The 24,346-nt window shown below is 35.4% G+C and overlaps 1 protein-coding gene across 1 annotated transcript in view; it reads left to right on the top strand.

The window, feature by feature from the left end:
* The window catches only part of Cog5 (component of oligomeric golgi complex 5), a 288,720-nt gene that overhangs the window by 33,066 nt on the left and 231,308 nt on the right, over positions 1–24,346 (top strand). The window contains exon 6 of the mRNA XM_013152408.3: positions 8,183–8,303. Coding sequence (XP_013007862.3) covers positions 8,183–8,303 — 121 coding nt within the window. The remainder of the gene's footprint in view (positions 1–8,182; positions 8,304–24,346) is intronic.

Below are 24,346 nucleotides of genomic sequence, written 5' to 3'. Positions count from 1 at the left end.
ACAGTGACCTACTTGCTGCTGCTAGGCTCCGTCTCCAACAGCACATTTAGCTGCTGAGCTCCTTAGAGGATGAGTCCACTGATGAAGTGTGTCGTCTCCATGACCCACCCAGCTTCCAGACACAGCACCCCACACGGAGATTATAACAGCTATCAAACACCTGTCAAACACCTGCGTTTCGATGTGCTTGTGTATATGTCCTCTAACAGTTTTAGAAATATAGCATGTGGTAGGTTTGGATGTCTTAGTCCACTCCAGAGACTTGGAGATGAGAAACCTTTGAATTGGCTCGGGGACAGTAAAAAGAATGTTTTCCAGGTAGATGGGAACCTCTTGTCAAAGCTAGCTAAATAGGGATCTTGGAGTAGCTGAACGTTGTTCATCCTGTAAACAGAAACCTAACAACCCTTTTTCCTGTGCCTCAATCCCTGAATCTTTCTATCTGCTATGACGTACTTTTTGTTACTGAGGCTGTGCACTGACTGTGATTCTTCTTGTGACTTGCTCATTGTTTTATTCACTTGGTCCTCCCTCCTCCCCCCAGCCCTCTACCCCCTCTCCTCCCTTTTCCTTATTTCCCTTCCTCCTCCCTTTTCTTGTCTTGTCCTCGCCCCTCGCTCTTTCGCTTCCCCTCCCCTTGTCACCTAAGTGTCTGCCTTTCTGTTCACTCATTCCAAAGACAGTAGTGACTAGCTGATGTCCCTGGCAGCTGGTGACAGACTTCCTTTCTAGAATTGTTTTCTTGATTTTTTTTTTTAAATTTTAGTTTTTGTTTTCTTGATCTTCAATCAGTTTTGGCTAAGGTTGCAATGTCATCTGGCTTGAGATACAGTGAATCTATGAGGACCTGCTCCAGCTCCCTGCTTGAAAAGTTTCCTTTGTGGGCTCTCCAGATGCTCAAGGCACTATAGAAGGCTTTTCCACAGAGCTAGTGTTTTACTTTCATATTAAAATATATATGAAAACAATTCCTGTGGTTAAATCAGATTTCAAATGTTAATTTTTAGTTTTTTTTTTAATAAGTTTCCTATTCTAAAAATACAGCGTTAATTTTCATCAGAATTCTTTGTCTCACTGAAAGAGTGGGTTAATTCACAAAGATTGTATTATGAAGAGAAATGATTATACTGTTTTGATACATTTACAAGTTTGCTCTGGTAAAATGAATTTTTTCTTTTTCTGGGTGCCAGGGATTGAACCCAGGGCCATTGAACCCAGCATACCATCTAGCACTAAACTGTACTCCTAGTCCTAAAATAGTCTCATATTTTAGATAAAAAATGGAAGTTAACTTTGACTTTATTAGCCTGCAAAATATTTTAAAATGTAATGACATAGGACCAGAGATTTAGCTCAGCAGTGTAAGTACCTGAGTGGCATGCACAAGGTTGTGAGTTTGACCCTAATACCAAAAAAGAGAAAAAGACATAGACCTGTTTTTATTAGCAAACTTACCCAGTTTTTATGTACATCATATATTGTTTTAATAATGCTGCATTTCTTTTTTTCTTCTGTCTTTAATCTTTTGACAGTAATTTTCAACAATCTTATTTTTCCTACTTAGCTATAAATATTTTAAAAATTTTATTTTTATGCAGTACTTCATAATTTATAAAATATTTTCAAATGCTCTAAATCACTCAGGTTTTATAATATAAATGTTGAAGTTACTTTTAGGGTATCATTTTATAGGTGAACTAACTGTATTACTGGTTTATATATCCAATGTGCAGCAGGTTGAAGACTGTGGTGCAGAATTTTCTCTAAATTTAATATTCTTTGCTTTGATTCTGTAGAATAAGTTTTTAAAAAAGAAAAGACAAAATGTAGTTTCTCTTTTTCAGAAACTTGCTGTAGGTAGAGAAAGCAAAACCACAAACCAAGTTCATAAAAGACAGATGAAACATTGTTTACTTCAGAGTAGTCTAGAAGTTATGAGACTGATGGCAGTTTTTCATTACTTGAACTAAATGCATGAAAATGAACAAACTTTTTCTCTTTATAGTGAGAAAAGGACTGCATTTTATGGTCTTTTTCAGCTTTAAAATTCTGTGAAGCTAGGTAGGGCTGGGGATTTAGCTCAGCGGCATAAGCGCCTGCCTTGCAAGCAAGCAGTCGTGAGTTCGATCCCTGGTATCCATAAAAACGAAAAAGACAAAAAAAAAAAAAAAAATTCTGTGAAGCTGTGATAGCTTCTTTTATTGAATATTTTTTGTTTTATATTTATACAAACAAGAAGTCAGGATTATTTTAAGACAGTTATTACTATTAGTAAATATTAGTGCTCATTTTCTACACTGTTGTAAAAAAAATAGGACACCATTGTGACAGCAAAGCCTGGAAACATGGGCTAAATTATCACAGTTAAGAAAGAAAGGAGGAGAGAAAAAAGAAAAATGTGCTGAGAGATATTTTGATATCTTTATTTTCAGCATAGTATTTAATTTGTTCTTGGATCAGCTTCTCCTGAGTTTGAACTTAGGGAAAATACCTGGGAAATTTGTTCACTTTCAAACTGTTTTTAGTTCTAAGGGACCTGTGGAAGTTTACCTATGTCATAGCCATTGTTATTGTGTTCATTTTGTCTGGTTATTTCCATTTTAAACATTGGAGAAATTGTAATGATCTTGTTTTTCTGTTTGAGCTTCTATTTCAGTACAAGGGATATGAGAAAGCAAGAAAGAAATAGCTTTGAAGACTGTTTTTGCCTTGAACTTAAAATCCCTATGATTATACCTCCAATTAGAAGAAAGTACTTTTATACCTATTCTTTCTATTTTTTTAATTCGCATTTAGCTTTCTTCTCAGAAAACCTTTTCCTTTCCTAAGCAGAAACTTTTGGCTTCATTTATATACATGAATACATTAGTTGAATTTAATTATCACCCTGAAGATTATCTCAACTCATTTTAGTAATATTGTTTGCTCATGAATTGCCTGTTTTGCAGAAATAAATTTTGAAAGTTTTATTATTCCTTACATAGAACATTAGATTTTTACATTTTAAAATACTAAAGACAATTTGAGTTTTAAAATTTTTATAAGTTTTAACTAGAGATATAATTCATATTACATATAAATATTTTTATCTTTTACTCTGTTTTTTAATTTTAATTTTATTTTTTGCCTTTTTGAGACAGGGTCTTGCTATGCAGTTCAGGCTGACCTTGGGCTCCCTTTGTAGCCTAGGCTAGTCTTGAATTTGCAGCAGTCCTCCTGCCTCAGGTTCCTGAATGCTGGAATTGCACCATGCCCAGCTTTTTTTTTTTTTTTTTTTTTAGATAGAGTCTGTCTATGTATTCCAGGCTGGCCTTGAACTCACTATGCAGTGCAGGATGGCTTTGAACTCACTGTGCAGCTCAGGTGTGAACTTGAACTCGAAGTGATCCTCTTGCTTCAGTCTTTTGAGTGAAGCTATTACAGGCATGTCCTGTCACAACCTGGCTCATTTCAGTTTTTAACTTTAAAATGCATGACTTTTAACTTTTAAATTAAAAGACATTTTAAATTTAGTTTTAAACTTAAAATCATGTAAGTAAGAAAATTTAAGAATTTGGAATGGAGAAGGAAACTATCATGAAACTTCTCATTCTTATTCATGTGTGCTATATATATATATATCTTTTCCATATAACATTTCTTTTTTATTTTTAGTTGAGATATCAAAAATTATTTGTATATTTTTATTAATACAGATCTATTTTATTGATTTTAAATTAGTGAGTACCTCAGGGAGGAAGGAAGGAAGGAAAGAGATGGGAACAGTAGCATAAAAATGTCAGTCTTTGCCAACATGCAGCAAAATTCTAAAAACCTATGCTGATGAGAAGCACTGCTGTGCTAGTTTGAGTCTAACCTTTAAGAGGCACAGCAGGTTTTATTTCTGTGCTGCGAGAGCCAGTGTTCATGTAAAAAGTCCAGCTAATGGGGCTGCCATGGTCGGAGGAGCCCTAAGTTACCCATGGGGCTGGCCGACAAGGTTCTCCTCATCTCACAAGGCCAGCCCAGGTGTTAACAAATGTGGAGCGAGAGTGTTCCCAGGTGACATCAAACAGGCTGTTTGAACCTTCCCTAAAACTTGACACTCAAGAGTGTGAAGTAGATCTTTTTCAGCTGTTTCTTGCTGATTTCTTATGCAGCAATAATTATAATTGTTACCATCCATACATTTTCAAGTGTAGAACACAGATGAATACAGGAAATGTTCTAATGAACTTCTCCTTTGGAATCTAATAGATACACAACCAAAATAACTAGAGAAATACCAATGTAAAAGTTTGCGGTGAAGCTGGGGATTTAGCTCAGTGATGTAAGTGCCTGCCTGGCGGATGCGAGGTTGTGAGTTCGATCCCAGCACCAGACAAAAGTTTGCAATGAGCATTAGAAATAGGATTAAATGAGACTGTAAAGTATGTAATGCCTGTTTTGACAAAGAAATAGAATTGAACTGTAAAAAACTGTGATGCAAACATATGCAAAGTGGTTTTTAAGCTATTTTCAGCAATCTTTTTTATTGTAATGTTTATTTTGTTAAGTGTTTTCTGTGTATTGTACAGCAAAGCAAAGGAATTATTTCATGTTATTCTAATTCTATTTCGTGTCTTTAAGAGCATGTAGAAGAAATGATATACAGATGTAAGATAAAAGGTTGAACACTGCTTTTTATTTTTAATGACGTATCAGTATAAATTTGAAATACATTAATTGTATTTCAAAATCATATAAACCACATATGTATACATGTGTATATGTATAATATGTTGATCTGAGAATGTTTTATGTGTCTTATAGAATAAAGTGAATGAATATTTATGCCATATTTTAATTAATTCTGACACTTTTTAGCTATGTGAATGGAAAAATCCCCAAAATGAAGAAAACTGGTTACCAAAATGTGGTCTTGAAGTGCTGTTTCCTCCCAAAAGAAACCAGAACCTCTGAGAAATCTTTGATTTTATTTCTGGGGCATGAAATGTCTTGAAACATTTTTATACCAGATACTAAGGAAGATGCCAGTCTTCAACAAAAAGACTCAGGAACTGATTTCAGGATGCCCTTTGAAGATAACCAGCTCCCTTACTTTTATCCCTGAAGATTGAGAATCATGAGAAGTCTGTTTCAGGCAGTGAAACAGTTATTAGTCTGAGGTTCTTACTGGCTAACATGGGATAATTTGAACATAAGTAAGGAGAACTACAACTTACTGACATTCCTCGTTACATTTAAATTTGAGTTTATAATGGTGGGGAGAAAAGCTCAAAACAATAACAAAACACCACCAATTGTTCATCATTAGTGGATATTAGAAAACCATTAAACCAAGAGAAAGATCAAATATTACTTTTACTTTCTATATTAATAGAAGTACCTCTGAGGGTAAACACATAGGACATGAGGTAAAATTTCATTTATGGAGAAATTTTATGTGTTAGCAAATAAATGTAGATGAAGCAGTAGAATCACCATTTTATAGTCACTTAGTTTTTAGTGGATTTTGACATTTAATATCAAGGCTGCTAATAACACGAAAAGAGAAAATTATGCATATGTTATAAATATACCACCACCTAAAGATTAATCTTGCAAAAAATATTAAATATAAATCTGATGAAGCTGCCTACATTGTCCTGCTAATTTATCAGAAATGTGAGAAGACATAGAAACTTATTAAATGAACTTTGTGTTGGGAGTACAAACAATAAAATCAAGTTAGATGGAAACTTGTAGGACAGATGAGCCACTGTATTCAACAAGTTGCAAAGAAAAACTGATGAGGAAAGTTAGAGAATACAAAAGAACAAAAGGAAACTGTAACACTAAGGTTTATATACTTTTATAGTAAAATCATAAAAACTGAAGCGATTGCAATCTAAGGGAGAACAGTGGTTTCTCTTGGGAGGGGGGGGAGGGAGTGCGTGGAGGCTTATGTGGCCACTGGCGCAGTTCTGTCTCTGTGGTAGCTCCAAGTTCATGGAGCTGTATATCTCTAAGTGCGGTTTCCTGTTTCTTTGATAAAGTCTAAAAGTAAGAAAAACTTGAGAGTCACTAACAATATTGGAAAATGGCAAGAGTTGATGACTTACAGATTAGCTACAACTTTTTGACTGAGGATTTTGTTAAATACTATTCTCAGAACAGTTAACAGAATCTTTAAATAGAAGCCCTAAAGTTTGTTAATAAGGTGAGTGGGGTGCTGAAAACTTTTTAAGATGATAAAATACGACAGTGTGATTTCTGCGAGAGGCTGGAAAGCTAGCCATGATACCCTGTTAGGTGGAAGTGATAAAGGGCTGGACTAGGGTGATGCTTGTAGGAAGAAAGATAACAATAACAATGGGTTGTGCTGCGCAGTAGAAAGTCAGGAAGGCATGTTTGTTAAAAACATTGGAAAGGAACTTAAAGATTGCATTGTTAAGGGCTCTCCCGGGTAGAATTGAGGAGTTCTAGAAGGACATTCTGGCTGATTTACTGTAATGTTGGGCATTTTCGTCATAGTTATTTAGAATCTCACAAATGATTACTAAAAATTCTACATTCCAGATTCTTCATTGCTGGTTCTGACAAGCAAGAAACTGATAATAGTTTCTGTTAAGTTCAAAAGTAGAGAGATGAGGACGACTTTTCAGTAGTATACCTTGAATTTTAAATTGTTTGTGTTATCTCTTCAGAAAATACATAACAATTAAAAAATAAAGATGTCCAAACTTTAATTTTCAGGGAGAAATTATTTGGCATTCTTTTATTATTTTAACTACCTTATATATCCTTTGAAGAGGAGTCAGATAAACATATTTCATACTTGGTGCCTGTGACTTACGTATGTTGGTAAACATTTATGTGTGTACATATCTTTGTGGCTTATGGGTCCCTGAGTGTGGCTCTTCTGTGTTAGGTGTTTTCACTTATAGAGGCTCCAAGACCTTGTCTTGCTGGGATTTTTAATTCTCATAGTCACTGTTTAGGATTGTCTTACTTAGATGGGAAGCTATACTTGTTTTTCAACCTGCCTTGGAACCATTCAAAAATGGTGATGCAGGTGTGGAGAGGGGAGGTGGGAAGGGAAAGGGAATGTGAAAAGGAAGTGAGGTGTCGTATGTGTATGTACCGGCTTCCCACAAGGAATGCGAACGTTACTTACTACACACACACACACACACACACACACACACACACACACACACACGCTAATACATTAACCCCACCCCCCAAATAGTGATGCAGTAGCCTAAACTCTCCTACCTTTGCTATCACTACTGAGGCTACAGATCACTATACATTGGTTACCCTGTCTGCTCCTTCTGCTCACTCTTTCCAAGGCAACAACTTGGGTGCCAGCTTTATAGTAAAGTGCTCTGACACATGTGAATCTTTATTTCCTACCAATTGAATAGGTTAAGACTTAATGTCAGATGATGGAAAGCAGAGTGAATGGGGTGAAAGGACAGTATGTGGATAATGTTTTTTGGTTTTTAGTAACTTTCTCTTTTGTAATTTATTAGTGATAACAATCATTAAGAAAACTCAAGGGGGTGTGGTTATTTCTAAAGGACTAGTGAAATTTGGAGAAGTTTAAGACTTTATTAGGTACCTAGAAAAAAGAAATAGGACTGCAGAGAGCAGTAGCCAGTACACTGGCTGTCAGCCTTGGCCTCACTGGAGAGATACTGAGGTTCCGACTTAATTGATCATTGCTAAGGCCTGGGCATTGCCATTTTTGAACCTAACCCACTTGAATTTAACATACTGAGACTGAGAACCATTGTCAAGAGATGGAAACTGGCCCAGACTGAAAAGAATCTGGGTTTCATAGTGTCTCCTTTCCAAATTCTCTCCATATGTGATAAATCAGGCTTTGTTGTAGGGTAAATATGAAACAGTTGGATGGTCCTAGGAGATTTGATTATTTTTTAAGACTTGCTGTTGTGGGGGCTGGGGATTTAGCTCAGCGGCATAAGCTCCGGCCTTGTAAGCAGGCAGTCGTGAGTTCGATCCCTGGTACCGATAAAAAGGAAAAAGACAAAAAAAAAAAGACTTGCTATTATTCAGATTTCTGATTTGTGAGAAACAAAAGAGGCATATGTGAGTCTTCATCAGGTGGGAAAAATGGAAAGGATTCACATATTAACAGTAGTAATGATGAAACTTCCTGGGTCACCTATACCTGACATTGTGTTACTTACAGGTTGCCTGTGATTTGCTTCGGAGAATCATTCGCATCTTGTATCTCAGTAAGAGACTCCAAGGACAACTTCAAGGGGGAAGCAGAGAGATAACAAAAGCTGCTCAGAGTCTCAATGAACTTGGTAAGTCGTTTGGGATTAAATGATTAGTAGGGGTTTATAGATTTTTCAGTTACTTTATTGGTTGACCTTTTTTTAATCACCATCAACAAATATTACTAAACAGAATTTTAAAAATCAGCCATGTACATTGTTGTACTTTGGAGAATGGGTGAACTTAATTGACTTCTAGGAAATGCTATTTACTTTTAAAATTAATACACAGTAAAATTGACCCCTTTGTTTTACATACATGTCTGTACATTTGGTCGTTCCTTTATGAAAATATCTAATCCCTGCCCCTAATCCTGGTAACCAGTGATCATCATTGTAGCTTTGGCATTTAAAGACTATACATATATGGAATCATAGATGGTATCGTCTTTCGAGACTGGCTGTATTGTGTTTAGCAAAATACCTTTTTATTCAAGTTGATAGGTGGACCATTAAATACTTGGTTACTTGTTATGTGTTAGAATTTCTTTCTGTGGTTGTACTGTGAGTTGTTTATTGATTCACTGGCTGAAACACTTTTTTTTCTAGTTTTTGTGACAGTAGATTGAGCTGTTAGAAACATGCATGCATAGGTATTCATCAGATCTTTTTTTTTTTTTTTTAAAGGGGGATATCCAGGAAAACTGATGGTTTTTAGTTGACAAATCTTGTGTAATGTTAAGCCTAGATTTTTCATTTCCTTATTTGTTCATTGTCTTCTCAGATAATTAGAGCAGACTCCTTGATATTCAAAAGTTTAATGTTCATGGTTTTGACTGTCAGTAAGCTGAGAGAGTTCCTATTGTAGCAATTCATAATTTTTCAGGGAAAGTTTTGAATAGATAGTGAGTATGTATATAAATGCTTAATCATATTTTAATGAGGCTTTGTGGTTTTCTTCTTTTGTTCTGGTACCCCAAAGTTTTTCTGAAGTGGGCATGTTCTGTAGTATTTGTACTTTATTTGGAAAGCCTTTGATTTTACACATCTCAAATATCAAGAACCTGCTTACTTTTGGTAGTGTTTTGAAATTACTGTTGTTATGCCAAAATAACATCAGTAAAAGGTGCATTTCATGTTCCTTCACAGTTTTGTCTTTGATATTTCAATTTGTCATGCTGTAATGCTAATGCTGTATTTTTACTGATCAAAGAAATGTAATGGCCTTTGTAAATAATTCTTCAACAACATTTCAGTTGTGTTGTGCTCAATACAGGGCTTGCTTATTCTTATCATTGGGAATATATCTAACTTCTATTTAGAATGCTGGGAATCTATCACATCAAAAGTTAATTTTTATTTTTATTTTCTTTATTGTAAAAAGGAAAAATGATGATACAAAATTTCAGCGCAAGATAATAGGAGACAACAATGGTCAATATGTTGTATATTGTTATTTTCAAAGTAGTTGCTTAGATTATAAATGTAAACATGAAGAATGGAACAAATAATATAAGTTTAACCGTTTTTTTAATGAACTAATAGAAATTAGTAATATAACTATCTTAACCATCTTGTGTGTGTATATATATATTTTTTTCTTTTCTCTTCCTATTTTTTTCCTTTCCCTCATCCTAGTTTTTCCTTCTTCTTGAAAACTTTCTTCCCATTTTACAATATCTATTGTGCATTTTGGCTGTGTTTTACTGTTTTAGCTTCTTATACTAGGGATATAATACAAAGTTTGTGAATCAGATTTATTTTACTTATGACTATGGTCTTAAGTTGCATCCATTTACTTATAAAAGTCTGGAGTTTATCTTTATGACTGAGTGGTACTCCATTGTATAAAAATGCTACATCTTTTTTTATCCATTCCTTGGCTAACAGCCCCTCAATAGTTTTGAAAGGGTTAAGTATGGGTGGATTTAATGTTATATAAATAATGTACAGGTTGAAAACCCTTAATCTGAAAAGTCAAAATCCAAAGTGCTTCAGACTTTGAGATCTTATGAATGCTGATGTGGTGCCATGATGTAAATGAAGAATTGAAACTAACACTTTTCTGACTGGTTCTGGGTGCAGTACTCAGGAGCTACAGAGGCATTCTGGACCCTCTGTTCTGTGCATGTGCCTTGGGTTGCCGTGGCTTTGACAGGTTTTGCCTGTTTGTTTAACCAGTTTGCCCCACTCCTGCTTTCCTACTTCAATTAGATATGGGTTGCATCCCTAAGATAAGTCATTATGTATATGTAAATATTCTAAAATCCTTAACCCAAAACATCTCTGGTTCCAACATTTTGAATAAGTTATGTTTAACCTGTATCTATTTAAAACATATATTCTGGATTCCTGGTAACAATTACATTAGCTTTATTTCTTTTTTTTTTTTTTCTTTCCTTTCCCTCACTGAGGTTTAAATGACACATAATAAACTCATTTATTGAAAATACATAACTTAATTTCTTTTTTTTTTTTTCTTTTTCCTTTTTTTCGGTACTGGGGATCAAACTCACGACTGCCTGCTTGCAAGGCAGGCGCTTATGCCGCTGAGCTAAATCTCCAGCCTCCACATAACTTAATTTCAACATGCAGCATCACCAATAGCAAGGTCGTGAACTTAACTATCACCCTTTAGTTTCTTTCTGTCCTTTGGAAGTCTCTCCTCAGGTACTTTTTGATCTGCTTTCCATCGCTATAGATTAGTTTCCACTTTAAAGAATTTTATATATATGGATGCATGTGTTTTATATTTTTACTCAGCTTCTTTTAGTTAACTTATTTGGAAATTCAATAATGTATGTGTCAGTAGAGGATTTATGTATTTTTATTGCAAGCTAGTTTTCTGTAGCTATATCACAGTTGTTTATCTGTTGATGGATATTTGGGTTATTCCTACTGTTGGAATATTACAGATCAAGTGTTATGAACCTTCATGTACAAGCCTTTATATCCTTTTATTTCTCTTGGATCATGTAAGAAGTATATACTTATCTTTTTTAGGGAATTACTAATTTTTAAAGTAGTTGTGACACTTATATTCCTACTATTAGTGCATGAAAATTCCACTTCCCTGATATCCTTACTAATATTTGTTATAGTCTTCTGAGTTTTAGCTTTTCTTATCAGTATATAGTAATATCTTGTTTGACATTATGAAAAAAACTACTGGAACTTTAATAAAAGAGGTTAGCAAGACTTCAATCAATGTACAAAAATCAGTTGTATTCCTATACATTAGTAACAAACAGTTGGAAATTGAAATTCAAAACCATCACAGCGTAAAGAATACAAAATGCTTAGGAATAAATTTCACAAAAATGTATAAGACCTATGTGTTAAAAACTATAAAAAATTGCTGAGAAAATTAAACAAGACTTTAGCTATGAGTAGCAGACAATGTTATTAAGTTAGATATCTGTTCTTCCCAAACTGATCTGTAGACTAAATACAAATGCAACCTGAATTCTAGCAGGCTTTTAAGAAAATGATGAGCTGATTTAAAAATTCGTAAGGACATGCAAAGGACCTAGAACTTAGAATAAGCAGAACAATTTTTTTTTTTTTTAAGTATATGTTTGCAGTGTATGCTACACTAAATGTAGATCTGTATACTTTGAAAACCAATTTAGGGGGGCTGGGGATTTAGCTCAGTGGTGTAAGTACCTGCCTTGCGAGTAGGCAGTTGTGAGTTCGATCCCTCGTACCTATTAAAAAAAAAAAGAAAACCAATTTAGGACAAGAATTAGAAAGATATTTTGAAAAAATAAAGATCTTAGCAGATGTTCTGTCCTAAAACACATGAAGCAGGTCTTCAAGAATAGTTCCTGACAATTTCAGTAGTTTTTTCAAGCAATAACTTTGAAAGTTGAGGCAGGTAGCTTGCAAATTCAAGCCAATCTAGGCAACTTAAAATAAAAAAAGCACTATTGATGTAGCTCAGTGTGAAGGGTCTTAGGTTCAATTTCTAGTACTGAAAAAAAAAAAAGAAAAAGAGGAGGAAGAGATTTGGAAAGAAAAAGGGAAGGAAGGAAAAAGAGGGAATGGAGAAAAAAGAAGGGCGGGGGCAGCAGCAGCAGCTCTGGGTCAGCTGGAGAAGTAACATCGCCAAATACACAGACCGTATAATTTATTTTTTAATCTTTTTGAGGCAGAGTTTCATTATGCAGTCTGGCCTTGAACTTACTTTGTGGCCCAGACTGGCTGAATTTGCAGTATTCTCCTGCCTCGGCTTCTTGATTGTTGGGATTACAGGCATATGCCACCATCTTGACTACAGACCGTATAATTTAGATAAAGGTGTTTTGAGGTACTTGTTGCCATTATGTATGACTTCTGTAGAAACATCTTCATAAATCAGTATGTCATATTCTGAGCATCATACTTTGTTGTATTCATTAAAACAAGTCACAAGATATTTTGCTAGATAGCTAACTTGGCCATTCTAGTTAAGCAGTATAAACTGTTTAGATTTTGAAGAATCGTTTGCCAGGTATAATGATTTGAGGAATTATTTTGCAAAGTGAAATTGTAGATCATCACTCTTACCACTGAATACCTTTGTACTTGTGATAATAAAGTGACATTCATTTATTATACACGACAGAACTTCTGACTCATCAGAGATTTGAATCTCATAACAGAAGATTTAAAAATAAAGAAAAGTGGGTCTTATTTTAATGAACATGTTCCTCAGAAGATCATGCCTGCCTGCTCTTTACATGGTACTAACCTGGAGAATTGTATTAATAGGTTTATGTGGAATTCTTCTAATTTAGCCCTAAGGAAATTTAAATTTACCAAAGAAAGATTAAAAAAACTTTCATATTGTTCTTGGATTTTCTATACACAAACTAATGAAGTTTATAGCAGTGAGAAGTAGAACTGTATTATTAGAAAACCAAATCTCTAATTCCTTAGGAAAAGTGACATCCTTTTATTTTTTATGAAAAATAAAAATAAATTTTCATAACCAAATAAGAGTCCAACAGTTAGTATACCACGTGTGGTTATCTTTAGTTACTCAGTGTAAGGCATAAACCAGAAAGGTACTTACAGTAAAGAAAGAGATAATAATGCAAATTGTCTTTTCAGTGATCTAAGATCAATTATTAGTGTAAATGAAACATATAAGCTGATGTCATTTTAAAGAAACATTCAACAAAATAAGCTGTAGTTTAGGGACATTGTTGTATGTATTTATGGTATGTTTTAATTTTAAAAAATGAGGTGACACATATTAAAACCAAAAAGAAGTTGAGAACTATTGGTTTAAGTATCCATACAGAAAAAGAAAATCCCTTTCAATCCAAGAAGTTGATAATTTTGGTAATTGCTAAAGTGCCTTAAATGTATTATTCTCAGTGACAAATGTTCCCGGAAAGGTTATATTGGCTAAAATATGCAATATCCATAAGCATTATTAATCATTCATATGAGATAACACATAGAACTGCTACTGCAAATTTGAAATATATGAAAAGCAGCTGAAGTTTACTGTAAGGGAGATGCTTGCTTTTGTTTGGATATTCTGAATATTTGATCTTGATGAAAAAGAAAACCAGTAAAACTGGATCTTTATGGTGTATGACTATAATCTATTAAAATAAATTTTGGTTAATGTTTAGTATGATTAGTTAAAAGTATTTTTTGTATGTGATTTTAACATGTTTATCTCTGCCACGGGCAAACCCTAACCAGAAGCCTGCCTGACCACTTGAATTTGAGCACAGTATCGCCCCCACCTGGTGATAGCTGATCTCAGTTACATAAGTAATTTAGAACAAATATTTACATCAAACATACTTGCTGAAAATATTTATCATGTTTCATTAGATAGTAGATTTAAACTTCACATTAAATTCTGGATGCTAATATTGTCACAAAAAGCTATCTATTAAATGCGATTAAGAAGCTGACCTCAGACCTGTAAGATAAAGCTAATTTAACACTGAAGCAGGGCTGGGGATGTAGCTTAGTGGCACAGTGTCTGCCTAACAAGCATAAGGTCCTGAATTTGATTCCTCGACCACCCCCCTAATACTGGAAGCAATTTTCTGGTATATTTAAACATTTTGCCTATAAAGATACAATTTAGTAGGATTGAAAAATTTTCTAACATTTTTACCAACTACAATATTTTATAGCCATCTCAAAAAAATTATTTCAGTAATTATAGGGTACCTATCATTTGTGTGGCCGATTTATATAAATCACTTTTCCTCACCTATGCGTAAATCCAGAAATGTTTCCATATAAAAGTACTGTTTTATCATTTTAAGAAAATATGGCTATCAAAAGAACAACAGTGTATGAAACAAGTATGCTGTCCTTTCCTTCCATAATCTATAGATTATAAGATGATGGAATGATAAATTTCACTTTAAGAATGTTATCTCACAAGAGAGGGAGTTAATATAGTTGTGGAATAAAAATGTAAAGTTCAAAAAGTAAGTAATAAAAATTGATGAAGGGAATAGTTTTTAATATACGTGGTTGCCTCATTACAATTTTGATGTTTAATTATACTTTTAAACATGATAAACTTATAGCAGAAAGTCTGTCAGTCCATAATCACAACATAAATGCATGAACATGCCATAACGTATGAGATGTTCTTTGATATATCATAGTTTAGTTTTTGAGGGTATAAAAGTTGAAGGTCATTTTCTCATTTTAATTATACATTCATGTAAATTTTTATATTTGCGGTATTCTAATAAAGTGGAATAAATACATGCTTTTTAAAAAAAAAATTTTTTTTTGTCTTTTTCATTTTTATCGGTACCAGGGATCAAACTCACGACCGCACACTTGCAAGGCAGGTGCTTATGCCGCTGAGCTAAATCCCCAGCCCCATTACATGCTATTTTTGTCTTTAAGAAGTGACGTTGGGATATTTAACAAGAGAACAATCTCTTCCCAGTTAAATGCTGCCACAGAGTGTCTGGAAAGAATAAGGCACTGGTGGCTTAAGAGTCTGACCATGACTGGGGATATATATAGCTCAGCGACATAGCACCCGCCTGGCAAATGTGAGATCCTGAGTTTGATTTCCAGTATCCAAAAAAAAAAAACAGAGTTCTGGCTGTGGAATCAGATTTTTAGAGCTACACAGACATGTACCTTTAGCACCTATCAGGATGTCAGCTGTCAAAAAAGCAGGAGAATTTCTGTGTTGTTCAGTGATACATCTTCAGTATCTCAAACAGCACATGGCATGTGCATTAGGCACCCAGGAATATTTTTAGAAAATATTAATAAATTTACCTAATTCCTAAATTTGTCTTATTTATCCAAGCAAATGATGAAACTTTGTTTTTCATTTTGGCAAGTGCAAGAGTCCAAATAGAGTATCTTGGCCTGGCATAGTGGCATGTGCTTTGCTTATAATCTCAGTACTTGGGAGGCTGAGGCAGAGGGGTCAGCTCAAGGCCAGCCTGAACTACAGAGCAAGACTTTGTCTCAAAAAAAATGGAAAATCTGGAAGTTTCTTCCTACGAGACAGCATCATCATCATTACTATTAGCATTAGCTTTATGCTTATAAAGTATAGATAAGAACAGACTTTGAACTTCTCAAACAAAAACTGGTATCCATTCGATATCAGGTTCTTAATATGTACTGTTTATATGCTGAGCCCTAATTGATAAATGAAGCATAAATCATAATTTTCATAAACAGTTTCCATAGAAGAACCCTCTTGTTGGTTTTTTCAATGTAGAATTTTACTTCCTTCAATTCTTATTTATGAGACAAATCTAAAATATATTAGATAACCATAAAATAACAAAAGATACCTGGAAATGAAGTTGTTATAAAATGTGAATATGTAGATGTAGTATGCTATTTTTAAACACTAGAAAGCTTCCATTACCTATTCCTAGTAGTTATTAAATTACTAATATGAAGATACAAGCATCAAGAATACTCACAGCTTGTGCCAAACATCTGAATCATACAAGCAGCTTTCTTTGATTTAACTCAAACTTTACCAAAAATGTTTCTGATTATGATTTTTTACACTCCATCCGTACAGAGAAAAAATTTGCTTTCAGTCTAAATAGCACGTCTCACTGCAGAGTAATAAATTAGTGTTCTGCATTATAAACCAATTTCTCATAAAATTTGTTAATAGATAAAGTATTAATATGAATTTACAAAATTGGGAAACTTTCAGAAGGATAATTTATCATTATAGTTTAGGAGAAATCCAGTCTTCTCTGCTCTGCTTAAGAATCCCATATTCCATTTGCTCTCAAAAGAGAATGAGAAGAAGGCCTGCCAGTGAGAGGAGACAGGAGAATGAGGAAACTTTGCTGCCTCAATCGAGGACTTCAGTCTAAAGGCTGGGCTGTTAAGGGAGCCCTCTACAAATCGTCCTTCTCTGACTTTTATTGCTAGCTTGTTTCATTTTCTTTCAATGCTTAGTTCCCATGGATTATTTTAAATCCATTTAATGCCTCTTTTAGAGCAGGGCATTAAAATATCTATAAAAAATTGTCTTGTCAGCAAAGTTTCTAAGCCAGAGAAAAATCCTAATTATGATAAATTTATAAGATGTACCAGGTTGTAGTAGTGTACACCTATAATCCCAGTACTCTGGGATAGTGAGACAGATTACAAGTTCAAAGCCAGCCTGGAGACATGGTGGCTACTGTAGTTTATGTCTGGATGTCCCTCCAAAGCCTCATGCAGTCGTGGGAGCAATGAGCTTTTTGGAGGTAGTTAAATCAAGAGTTTGCAAATGGTTCTTGTCTAGTGCTGGCACTGGAGGTGTGAGTGCTGTACCTACCCCAGGGCGGGTGGCCTGCGTACAGTACAGGAGGGGAAGAGGCTGCTGCTCCCCTTTCTGCTCTTGCTGCTTCTGGTATCTTCCACTCCTTGAACTGTTGTCTCCTCTGTCGTGCCACCCTGCCCTAGAGCCAGTGAATTATAGACTGAACAAACTGGGAGCCATATAAACCTTCCTTTCCTTAACTTTGGGCATCAGATAGTTTGTCTCAGCAATGAGAGAAAAGTAACCAAGACAGTGGCTCACAGAGAACTTATCTTAAAAAGTAATGAACTGGAGATGCAGCCAGTGCAAAGGCCCTGGGTTCAATCCTCAGTACAGCAAAAGAAAACACAACAAAACAAAAACCCTTCAGACTTACTGAGGTAAAATAGTGCCCCTTGGTAACTGAAATCTCAAAAAATACTTGATAAATATTAACACATTAAAAGATTTAATTTTTAAAAATTCACAAGCCACTTTAGAGTAGAAAAATAAAATAATAAAATACTAGCTAGATTTTATAGTATCTACCTCAGAACATACTGCTAAGCTGCAGTTAACCAAAAGAGCATGGTACTGGCTTAAAAAAAGGACACACAAACCAGTGAAACAGAGTAGAGGACCCAGAAACAAACCCATGTGTCTACAGCCAACCAATCTTTGACAAAGGTACCAAAAACCTGCCTTGAGGAAAAGGACAGTTTCTTCAGTAAAGAGTGGTAGGAAACTAGGAAAAAGCTGGAGATATGTATGTGACTACATTTTTATAGCTCAACATATACAAAAATCAATTCAGAATAGATCAAAAACCTACACATAAGACCTGAAATTGAAACTTAAGAAAACACAAGGAAAACACTTCCAGATGTAGGTAACTTTTTTCGGATAAGACGTCAAAAGCATAAACAAAAAAAGCAAAAAAGACAAATAGGGTAAAAAGTTTCTGCGCGCAAAAGAAATAACAGAATGAATAATATTCAGAATAGGAGAAAATACGTGAAAACTATTCCTCTGATGAGATTAATGCCACAACACGTGGGACTGGGGATATAGCCCAGCGACTCTGCACCTGTCTGGTAAGCACAAGGTTCATCCCTTGAATATCTAGAACACATACGGAGCTCAAATGGCAGTACAAAAATCATTGAAAAGTGGGTAAATGAACTGAGTAGACATTTTTCAGAAGATATGCAAATGGCCCACAGTGTGCTCAACATCACTAATTATTAGGGAAATGTAGAAATGGCAGGTACTCCGGGAGAGTCGGCTTAAAACAAAACAAGTGCTGTTCAGGATGCAGGGAAAGTGACACACACTGGGCAGTGTGAGTTAGTACAGCTGTCATGGAAAACAGCGTGAAGGTTCCTCAAAACACAGTATGATCCAGCTGTCTTGCTACTGAGTGTATGTACGAAGGAAATAAAATCACACTCTTGTTTATTGTAGCATGTTCATAGCAGACAAGATATGGGATCTCTTGAGGTCTCCATTAGTGGTTGAATGGACAAAGAAAATGTGCCATATGTATACAATGAAATATTATTCAGCAATGAAAAATAAAATCCTGCATTTGTTGAAATATGAATGGAACTGAAGGACATTATGTTAAAAATCTGGTTATAGAAAGACAAATACCACATCATCTCATATGGAAGTTAAAAATGTTAATTTCATAGAAGTACCCAGTAAAATAATAATTACTAGAGGTTATGGAAGGCAGTGGGGAGAAGAAATAAGTCAGGAAATGGGTACCAAAATTCAGTTGGATAGGAAGAATAAGTTCTAAGACTAGTGTTTTGTGTAGCACAGTAGAGTAGCCATAGTTAAATACTTTTTTTTTTTGTCTTTTTCATTTTTATTGGTACCAGGAATCGAACTCACGACTTGCCTGCTTGCAAAGCAGGTACTTATGCCACTGAGCTAAATCCCCAGCCCCTACAGTTTAGTTAAATACTTTTTTTTTTGGTCTGAGTAGCTATAGTTAACAACTGTCATATACTTTATAAAGAATTAGAGGAATTTGAAGGTTCCCAACACAATGAAGTAATAAATGTTTAAGGAGATAGAAATGTTAATTATCATTTGATCATTATTTTTCCATTATTCCTTCTTTGATTACATATTATTTGATCATTAAACATTGCATACATGTCAATTATATTCCATAAATATGTACAGTTGAAAAAGAATCACAGAGAACAAAGTTTAAATGAGTTTCTCAACAATTTGGGGAAATTGGCGTGGAAGAAAAAATGAACTAAATTATGCTTGGTGCAGATTTATATTTTCCATGTTGTCTCTACATTTAAATATTCAGATTTAATGGTATCCAGCAAAATTGTGCTGTTCATTAACACTGCACCGAAGAGTACACTTGGTTCTTCACCATGGCTGTACTATGGAATAGGAGCAAATACCTTACTGTAGATAGGAAACCTGGTCATACGCAGACAGCTCGCAGTGCTAGTGTAAACTGTGGGAATGCAGGACTCTCTTGTTTATAGCTCCAGCTTTAGGCCAACACGGATAAAGCAGAAAAGCAAACCTATTACTCAGTTTGATCCAGATATATTACTGTTTGTTTTGTTTTGTTTGGTACTGGGAATCAGGCTCACGATGACCTTGTGCTTGTTAGACAGACACTGTGCCACTGAATCACATCCTCTGACCCAGATATTTGAATATTAAGAGAAACTTTCAGCTTTCCAATCGTGTTTTTAGACACTAGAGTTGTTATCCTCTGGTTTACAATGATAGTTCACCCAGCTATTCAAAATATTAAAAAATATATTTATGATTTACATAGGGACCATTAGTAAATGGGCTAACTGTAATTGAAAAGAATAATGGAAAAATAATAATTTCTAGTACTTTATGTTAGTGCTCAAGAAATTATTTTTTCAGTATGGTGCATTTAGATGGTCATCTAATCTGAAGGCTTTCTGGGTTGTGAATGTGGCTCAGGAGTAGGTTATACACAACGTCTTGTGTTTGGCCCCAACCAACACAAAAGTATGTAAGTACAGACTCTCCTTGAAAGAAGTCAAGTCTATATGACCAAGTTTAACTCTGTAATACATACAAAATAGTTTTATTTTAAAATCATTATGTCAATAACAATAGCCTGCTTGAAAAAGTACAGAGTCTACATTAAGATAGTTCAACTTATTCTCTGTCAGCACTGCTATGATTTTTATTTTTATTTCCCTAATTAATGGTATTGAATACATTTACCATCCATGTGTCGTCTTTGGTGATGCATGTATTCAATTCTACTTGCCAGTTTTCGCTGATTGAATTTAAAATGAATTTAATTGAGTTGTTTGTTTCTACTCAGTTTTGAAGTTTTAAAAAAATACATTCTGAGCACAAGTCCTGTATCAAACACAGGCTTTGCAAACTGTATAGTTTGTCTTTTCATCCTGAAAGTATTGCTCCTGTAAGTCTTAAGTCTGATGTATCAATTTTATTCTTTTATAACTTACGTTTCTTTGGGTAACATTTAAGAAATCACTATGTATCTCAAAGTTATAAAAATGTTCTATAATCGCCTTCTGCATGTCCTGTAGTTTGAAGTTTTCATTTAGGGTTAGGATTCAGCTTCATTGTTTTTATATGAAGTGAAGTTTGCATACAGGTTTATTGTTTTTCTCATTGATATTCTATTATTGCAATATTACCTATTGACTATCTTTCTCTACTGCATGTGTCAAATATCAGTTCTATGCGTAGGTCTATTTGTAGGCTCTTTATTTGTCTGATCTATTTGTCTGTCTGTGTTTTATTTTATGTTTGCAACAAGTTCAAATCACGTAGGCTTATTTTTCCAACTTCTGATTTTTTTCTTAAACATTCTAAGATTCTATCTTACTCCAGAAAGAATGGCAGTTATCAAGAAATTAAAAAATAAATGCTGGCAAGGCTGCAGTGAAGAAGAAACACTCCTAGTTGTTGGTGGGACAACTATTGTAGAAACCTACATGGAGCTTTCGCAGTGAACTAAAATGAAAAATTCCATGTGACCCAGCTATCCCTCTTCTGCATATATTCCCCCAAAATTGTTATACTATCATGATACATACATGCCCATGTTTGCAGCAGTACAGTTCATGACAGCAAATCCTGGAAGCAGTCTGCCAATAGACAACTGGATAAGGAAAATGTGGTATCTACCTGGGGATTTAGCTCAGCCACCTAAGTGCGTGCCTGGCAAGCACTAGGTCATGAGTTCGATCCCTGGTACCCCCCCCCCAAAAAATGTAGTTCACATTTGAGAGGAAAGGAAGGTGGTCTAAGGGATATAACTGCATGTATGTTTGAGTGTGTAGGATAGAAAACCGTATTACTGACCCTTTGTTGGATCATTGAATGGAACTGTTTGCAATCTCACTGTATGAATGTCTACTTTATATGCTTTAATTTTATAATTTGGACAACTGTTTCTAAGATGACAATGTGTAACCTATTAACTAGTGATTTCTTACTGTATTTTTTTTCTTGAAATTCTGTATTATTTGTACCCTGTTACTGCTTTGTTTATTTCCTTTCTTTTTTCTCTTTAAATAAATAAATAAAAAGAAAACGTGGTATCGGATACAATGGAATATTACTTGGCTATGAAGAAGGGCAAATTTGAGACATGAAAATTGGATGTACTTGGAAAATGTAAAGTTAGATGAAATAAATGAGACACACAGAAGGCAGAGTACAAAGAGATTAACTAAGGATGGATAGGAGACAAGAGGATGGCTCTCTTGTAAATGGGAAGGGAGTAGAAGGAGAGATAATTAAAATAAAGATGTACCAAGTACAGGAACCTAATAACCTGAATGAATGTAGACATTATATGCTGTAAACATGAGCCAAGGTTAATATCAATAAAAAATGAAAATTGGATAAGGAAAATTACAGGAGGAGAGAAACAGTGGTGAACAATGGAGAAAAGGATTTAAAAGAAGGAAACAAGTTGTATTTTTAGTACAAACATGTACTAAAATGAAAAACTGTTCTAATTATTCTAGGTCTAGAAGCATCTCTGTTCTGGGCTCATTTCTAAAACGGTTTAGGTTTAGGAGCTTGCTCCTTAAATCCCTACAGGGTTGGGGTTAGCCTTCGTAGGACTCTTCATCCCAAGACTGATGCTCTTGCTACTCTTGTATCTTTTTATTTATTGCTTGGTTTCAGTTTTGTTTGGTTTTTGAGACAGGGTCTCACTAGATAGCGCAGGCTGCCCTTGAACTCACTCTGTGGCCCCGGCTGCCCTTAAAGTCGCAGTGATTCTCCCGCCTCAGCCTGTGCTGAGCTGCTGTGCCTGCCTTGTTTTTCTTTTTTCTTTTTGATCCTGTCCCTTTTTAGACCCTGTTTACTCAGTCTCCTTAGTCACTTGTTTCCTGTTGCCTAGGTCCATTAAGATACTTCAGATGGTCAGATAGATAAAATCTACCTTAGAAATTCCAGCTAGCTTCTACCCTGCACTAGTAAACAAGCTTTTTGGAGGGTACAGCTGATTGCCAGTCCCTTGTCACTGCCCCCATATGACACAAAACAGCTAGAGTGGTCGTCACTCCTTTCCGCTAATGAACATTAAGATCACTTCTTCAGAGGGGAAAATACAACAGAAATTAATACAGTTGGAGGTAGGATTCTGTCATGCAGTAGAGATAGCCATCTCCAAATAGAGTCGAGAAGCCTGAGATGGAGACTCCTGAGTCTTGACTCCCCCACCCCCCAGGAGCTCATAGATTCCTGCTGCTGTCTAAGAGCATCCCTAGGGCACTGGTGAGGCTGGCCATTGACTCAAGGGTTTTTGGGCCCTGTGTGGCCCATAAACTGTATAGATCGGACTCTAAAAAATATGTTGTCTTCTGTAGCCTAGAGATTATATTGCTTTTTATAACAGCCTGAATGCCTTTTGTAGGCCCCTTAAAAACATCACAAAAATCTCTTATAGATATCTGTGGTAGATTAAAAACTGGTGGTCAGCGTAAACACCAGCTGAACTGAATCAGGGTGGAGCTGCGTGTAGATGTCCCCCTGAAGAAAGCTGCCAGCATAAAAAGGAGACCCAGAGAGGAAGCATCCGCACTGTGAGTTCTCCTAAGTGGTGGTGGTGTTTGGAGTTGTTGGTTCTCCTGGAGGAGCTTGTCAAGCTAGCTTCGTGATATGAACTTGGCTGTTCTCATCGTCCAAGGAGCTTGGAACCTCATTGCTGCTGAGGATGGCTGTGGTACTTTTTGGGGGAGCCCTGGTCCTTATTTTGAGCATTGCTTCTTCCCGCCAGTGCAGAACCGTCAGCCTTCTAGCACAGACCCTTCACCTCCGGGCATAGACTTTTCTGGCTTCCACTGCCTGCCCAGCTCAGATCTTGCATGAATAAAATAGACTTACACGAGTCCTTGTCTTGGGCTCTAGGCCTGCACTTGGACTTGTGGGGACATTGTCATGGGTTCTAGGTCTTTAGCTGGACTCATGTAGGACATTGCTGTGGGATCCAGGCCCTCAGCTGGTTTCTCTAGGTCTTTAGTGTTGTGGACAGATTTCTTGCACTTGTATTTGGCTCTGGGTGACAAAATAATACTATAAATTATGGGTACTGTGTCTTGTTCTCCTTACAGTCCCTGACAACAACAATATTCTATTCAGAACTTGTTCCTGGCTAGCAGAAGCTTTACTTCCTTGCTATTATCTTTTCCTTTCTTGCTTTTATGTCTTAAATTTGTTTGTACCATGCTTCCTCCATTTGTGGTCTAATCCTTCTTTACTGTGGGACACAACAATAGTGTTCTGATATCAAGCAGATCTTTTTTTTTTTTTTTTTTCTTTTTCCTTTTTATTGGTACCAGGGATCGAACTCACGACTGCCTGCTTGCAAGGCAGGCGCTTATGCCTCTGAGCTAAATTCCCAGCCCCTATCAAGCAGATCTTGAACTTATTGTGACTCTCCTGTTTTATGCCTCTTAATCCTCTAATATTTTGATCCCTTGTTGTAGCAGCAGTAAGAAGCTAATACATATAGCATCTGTATCATGTTAGCTACTTGAAAAGAAGGTTATTTGTTTTGGAGGAAAAGAGAGTCTTTGGGAGTTCTTGAAAAGCCATTAAAAGTTAAAACAAAGCGAAGCAAAACAACCAGAAAATATTTTCAAAAAATACGCCTTGCTTCTCTTCATCAAACAAGAAAGTGCCAGAGTTACATGATTTGCTGGCAGAAATAGATTTTCTTTACTTCAGAGATAGGAAATGTTATTGATGATTATCAAGTTAACAGTTGTAATAGGATGCTGTTTATAAAGTAGCCTGTGCGTTCTTTTGATGCTACTTCCTTCCATCATAAAAGAAAAAAGGGAATGATTCTAGA

The sequence above is a fragment of the Cavia porcellus genome, unplaced genomic scaffold (assembly GCF_034190915.1).
Source record: "Cavia porcellus strain 051 isolate PalLab524CR breed Dunkin Hartley unplaced genomic scaffold, mCavPor4.1 scaffold_2, whole genome shotgun sequence".
Classification (NCBI taxonomy): Eukaryota; Metazoa; Chordata; class Mammalia; order Rodentia; family Caviidae; genus Cavia; species Cavia porcellus.
Note: the sequence above shows the minus strand (reverse complement) of the source record. Positions and strands in the feature narration are given on the sequence as shown.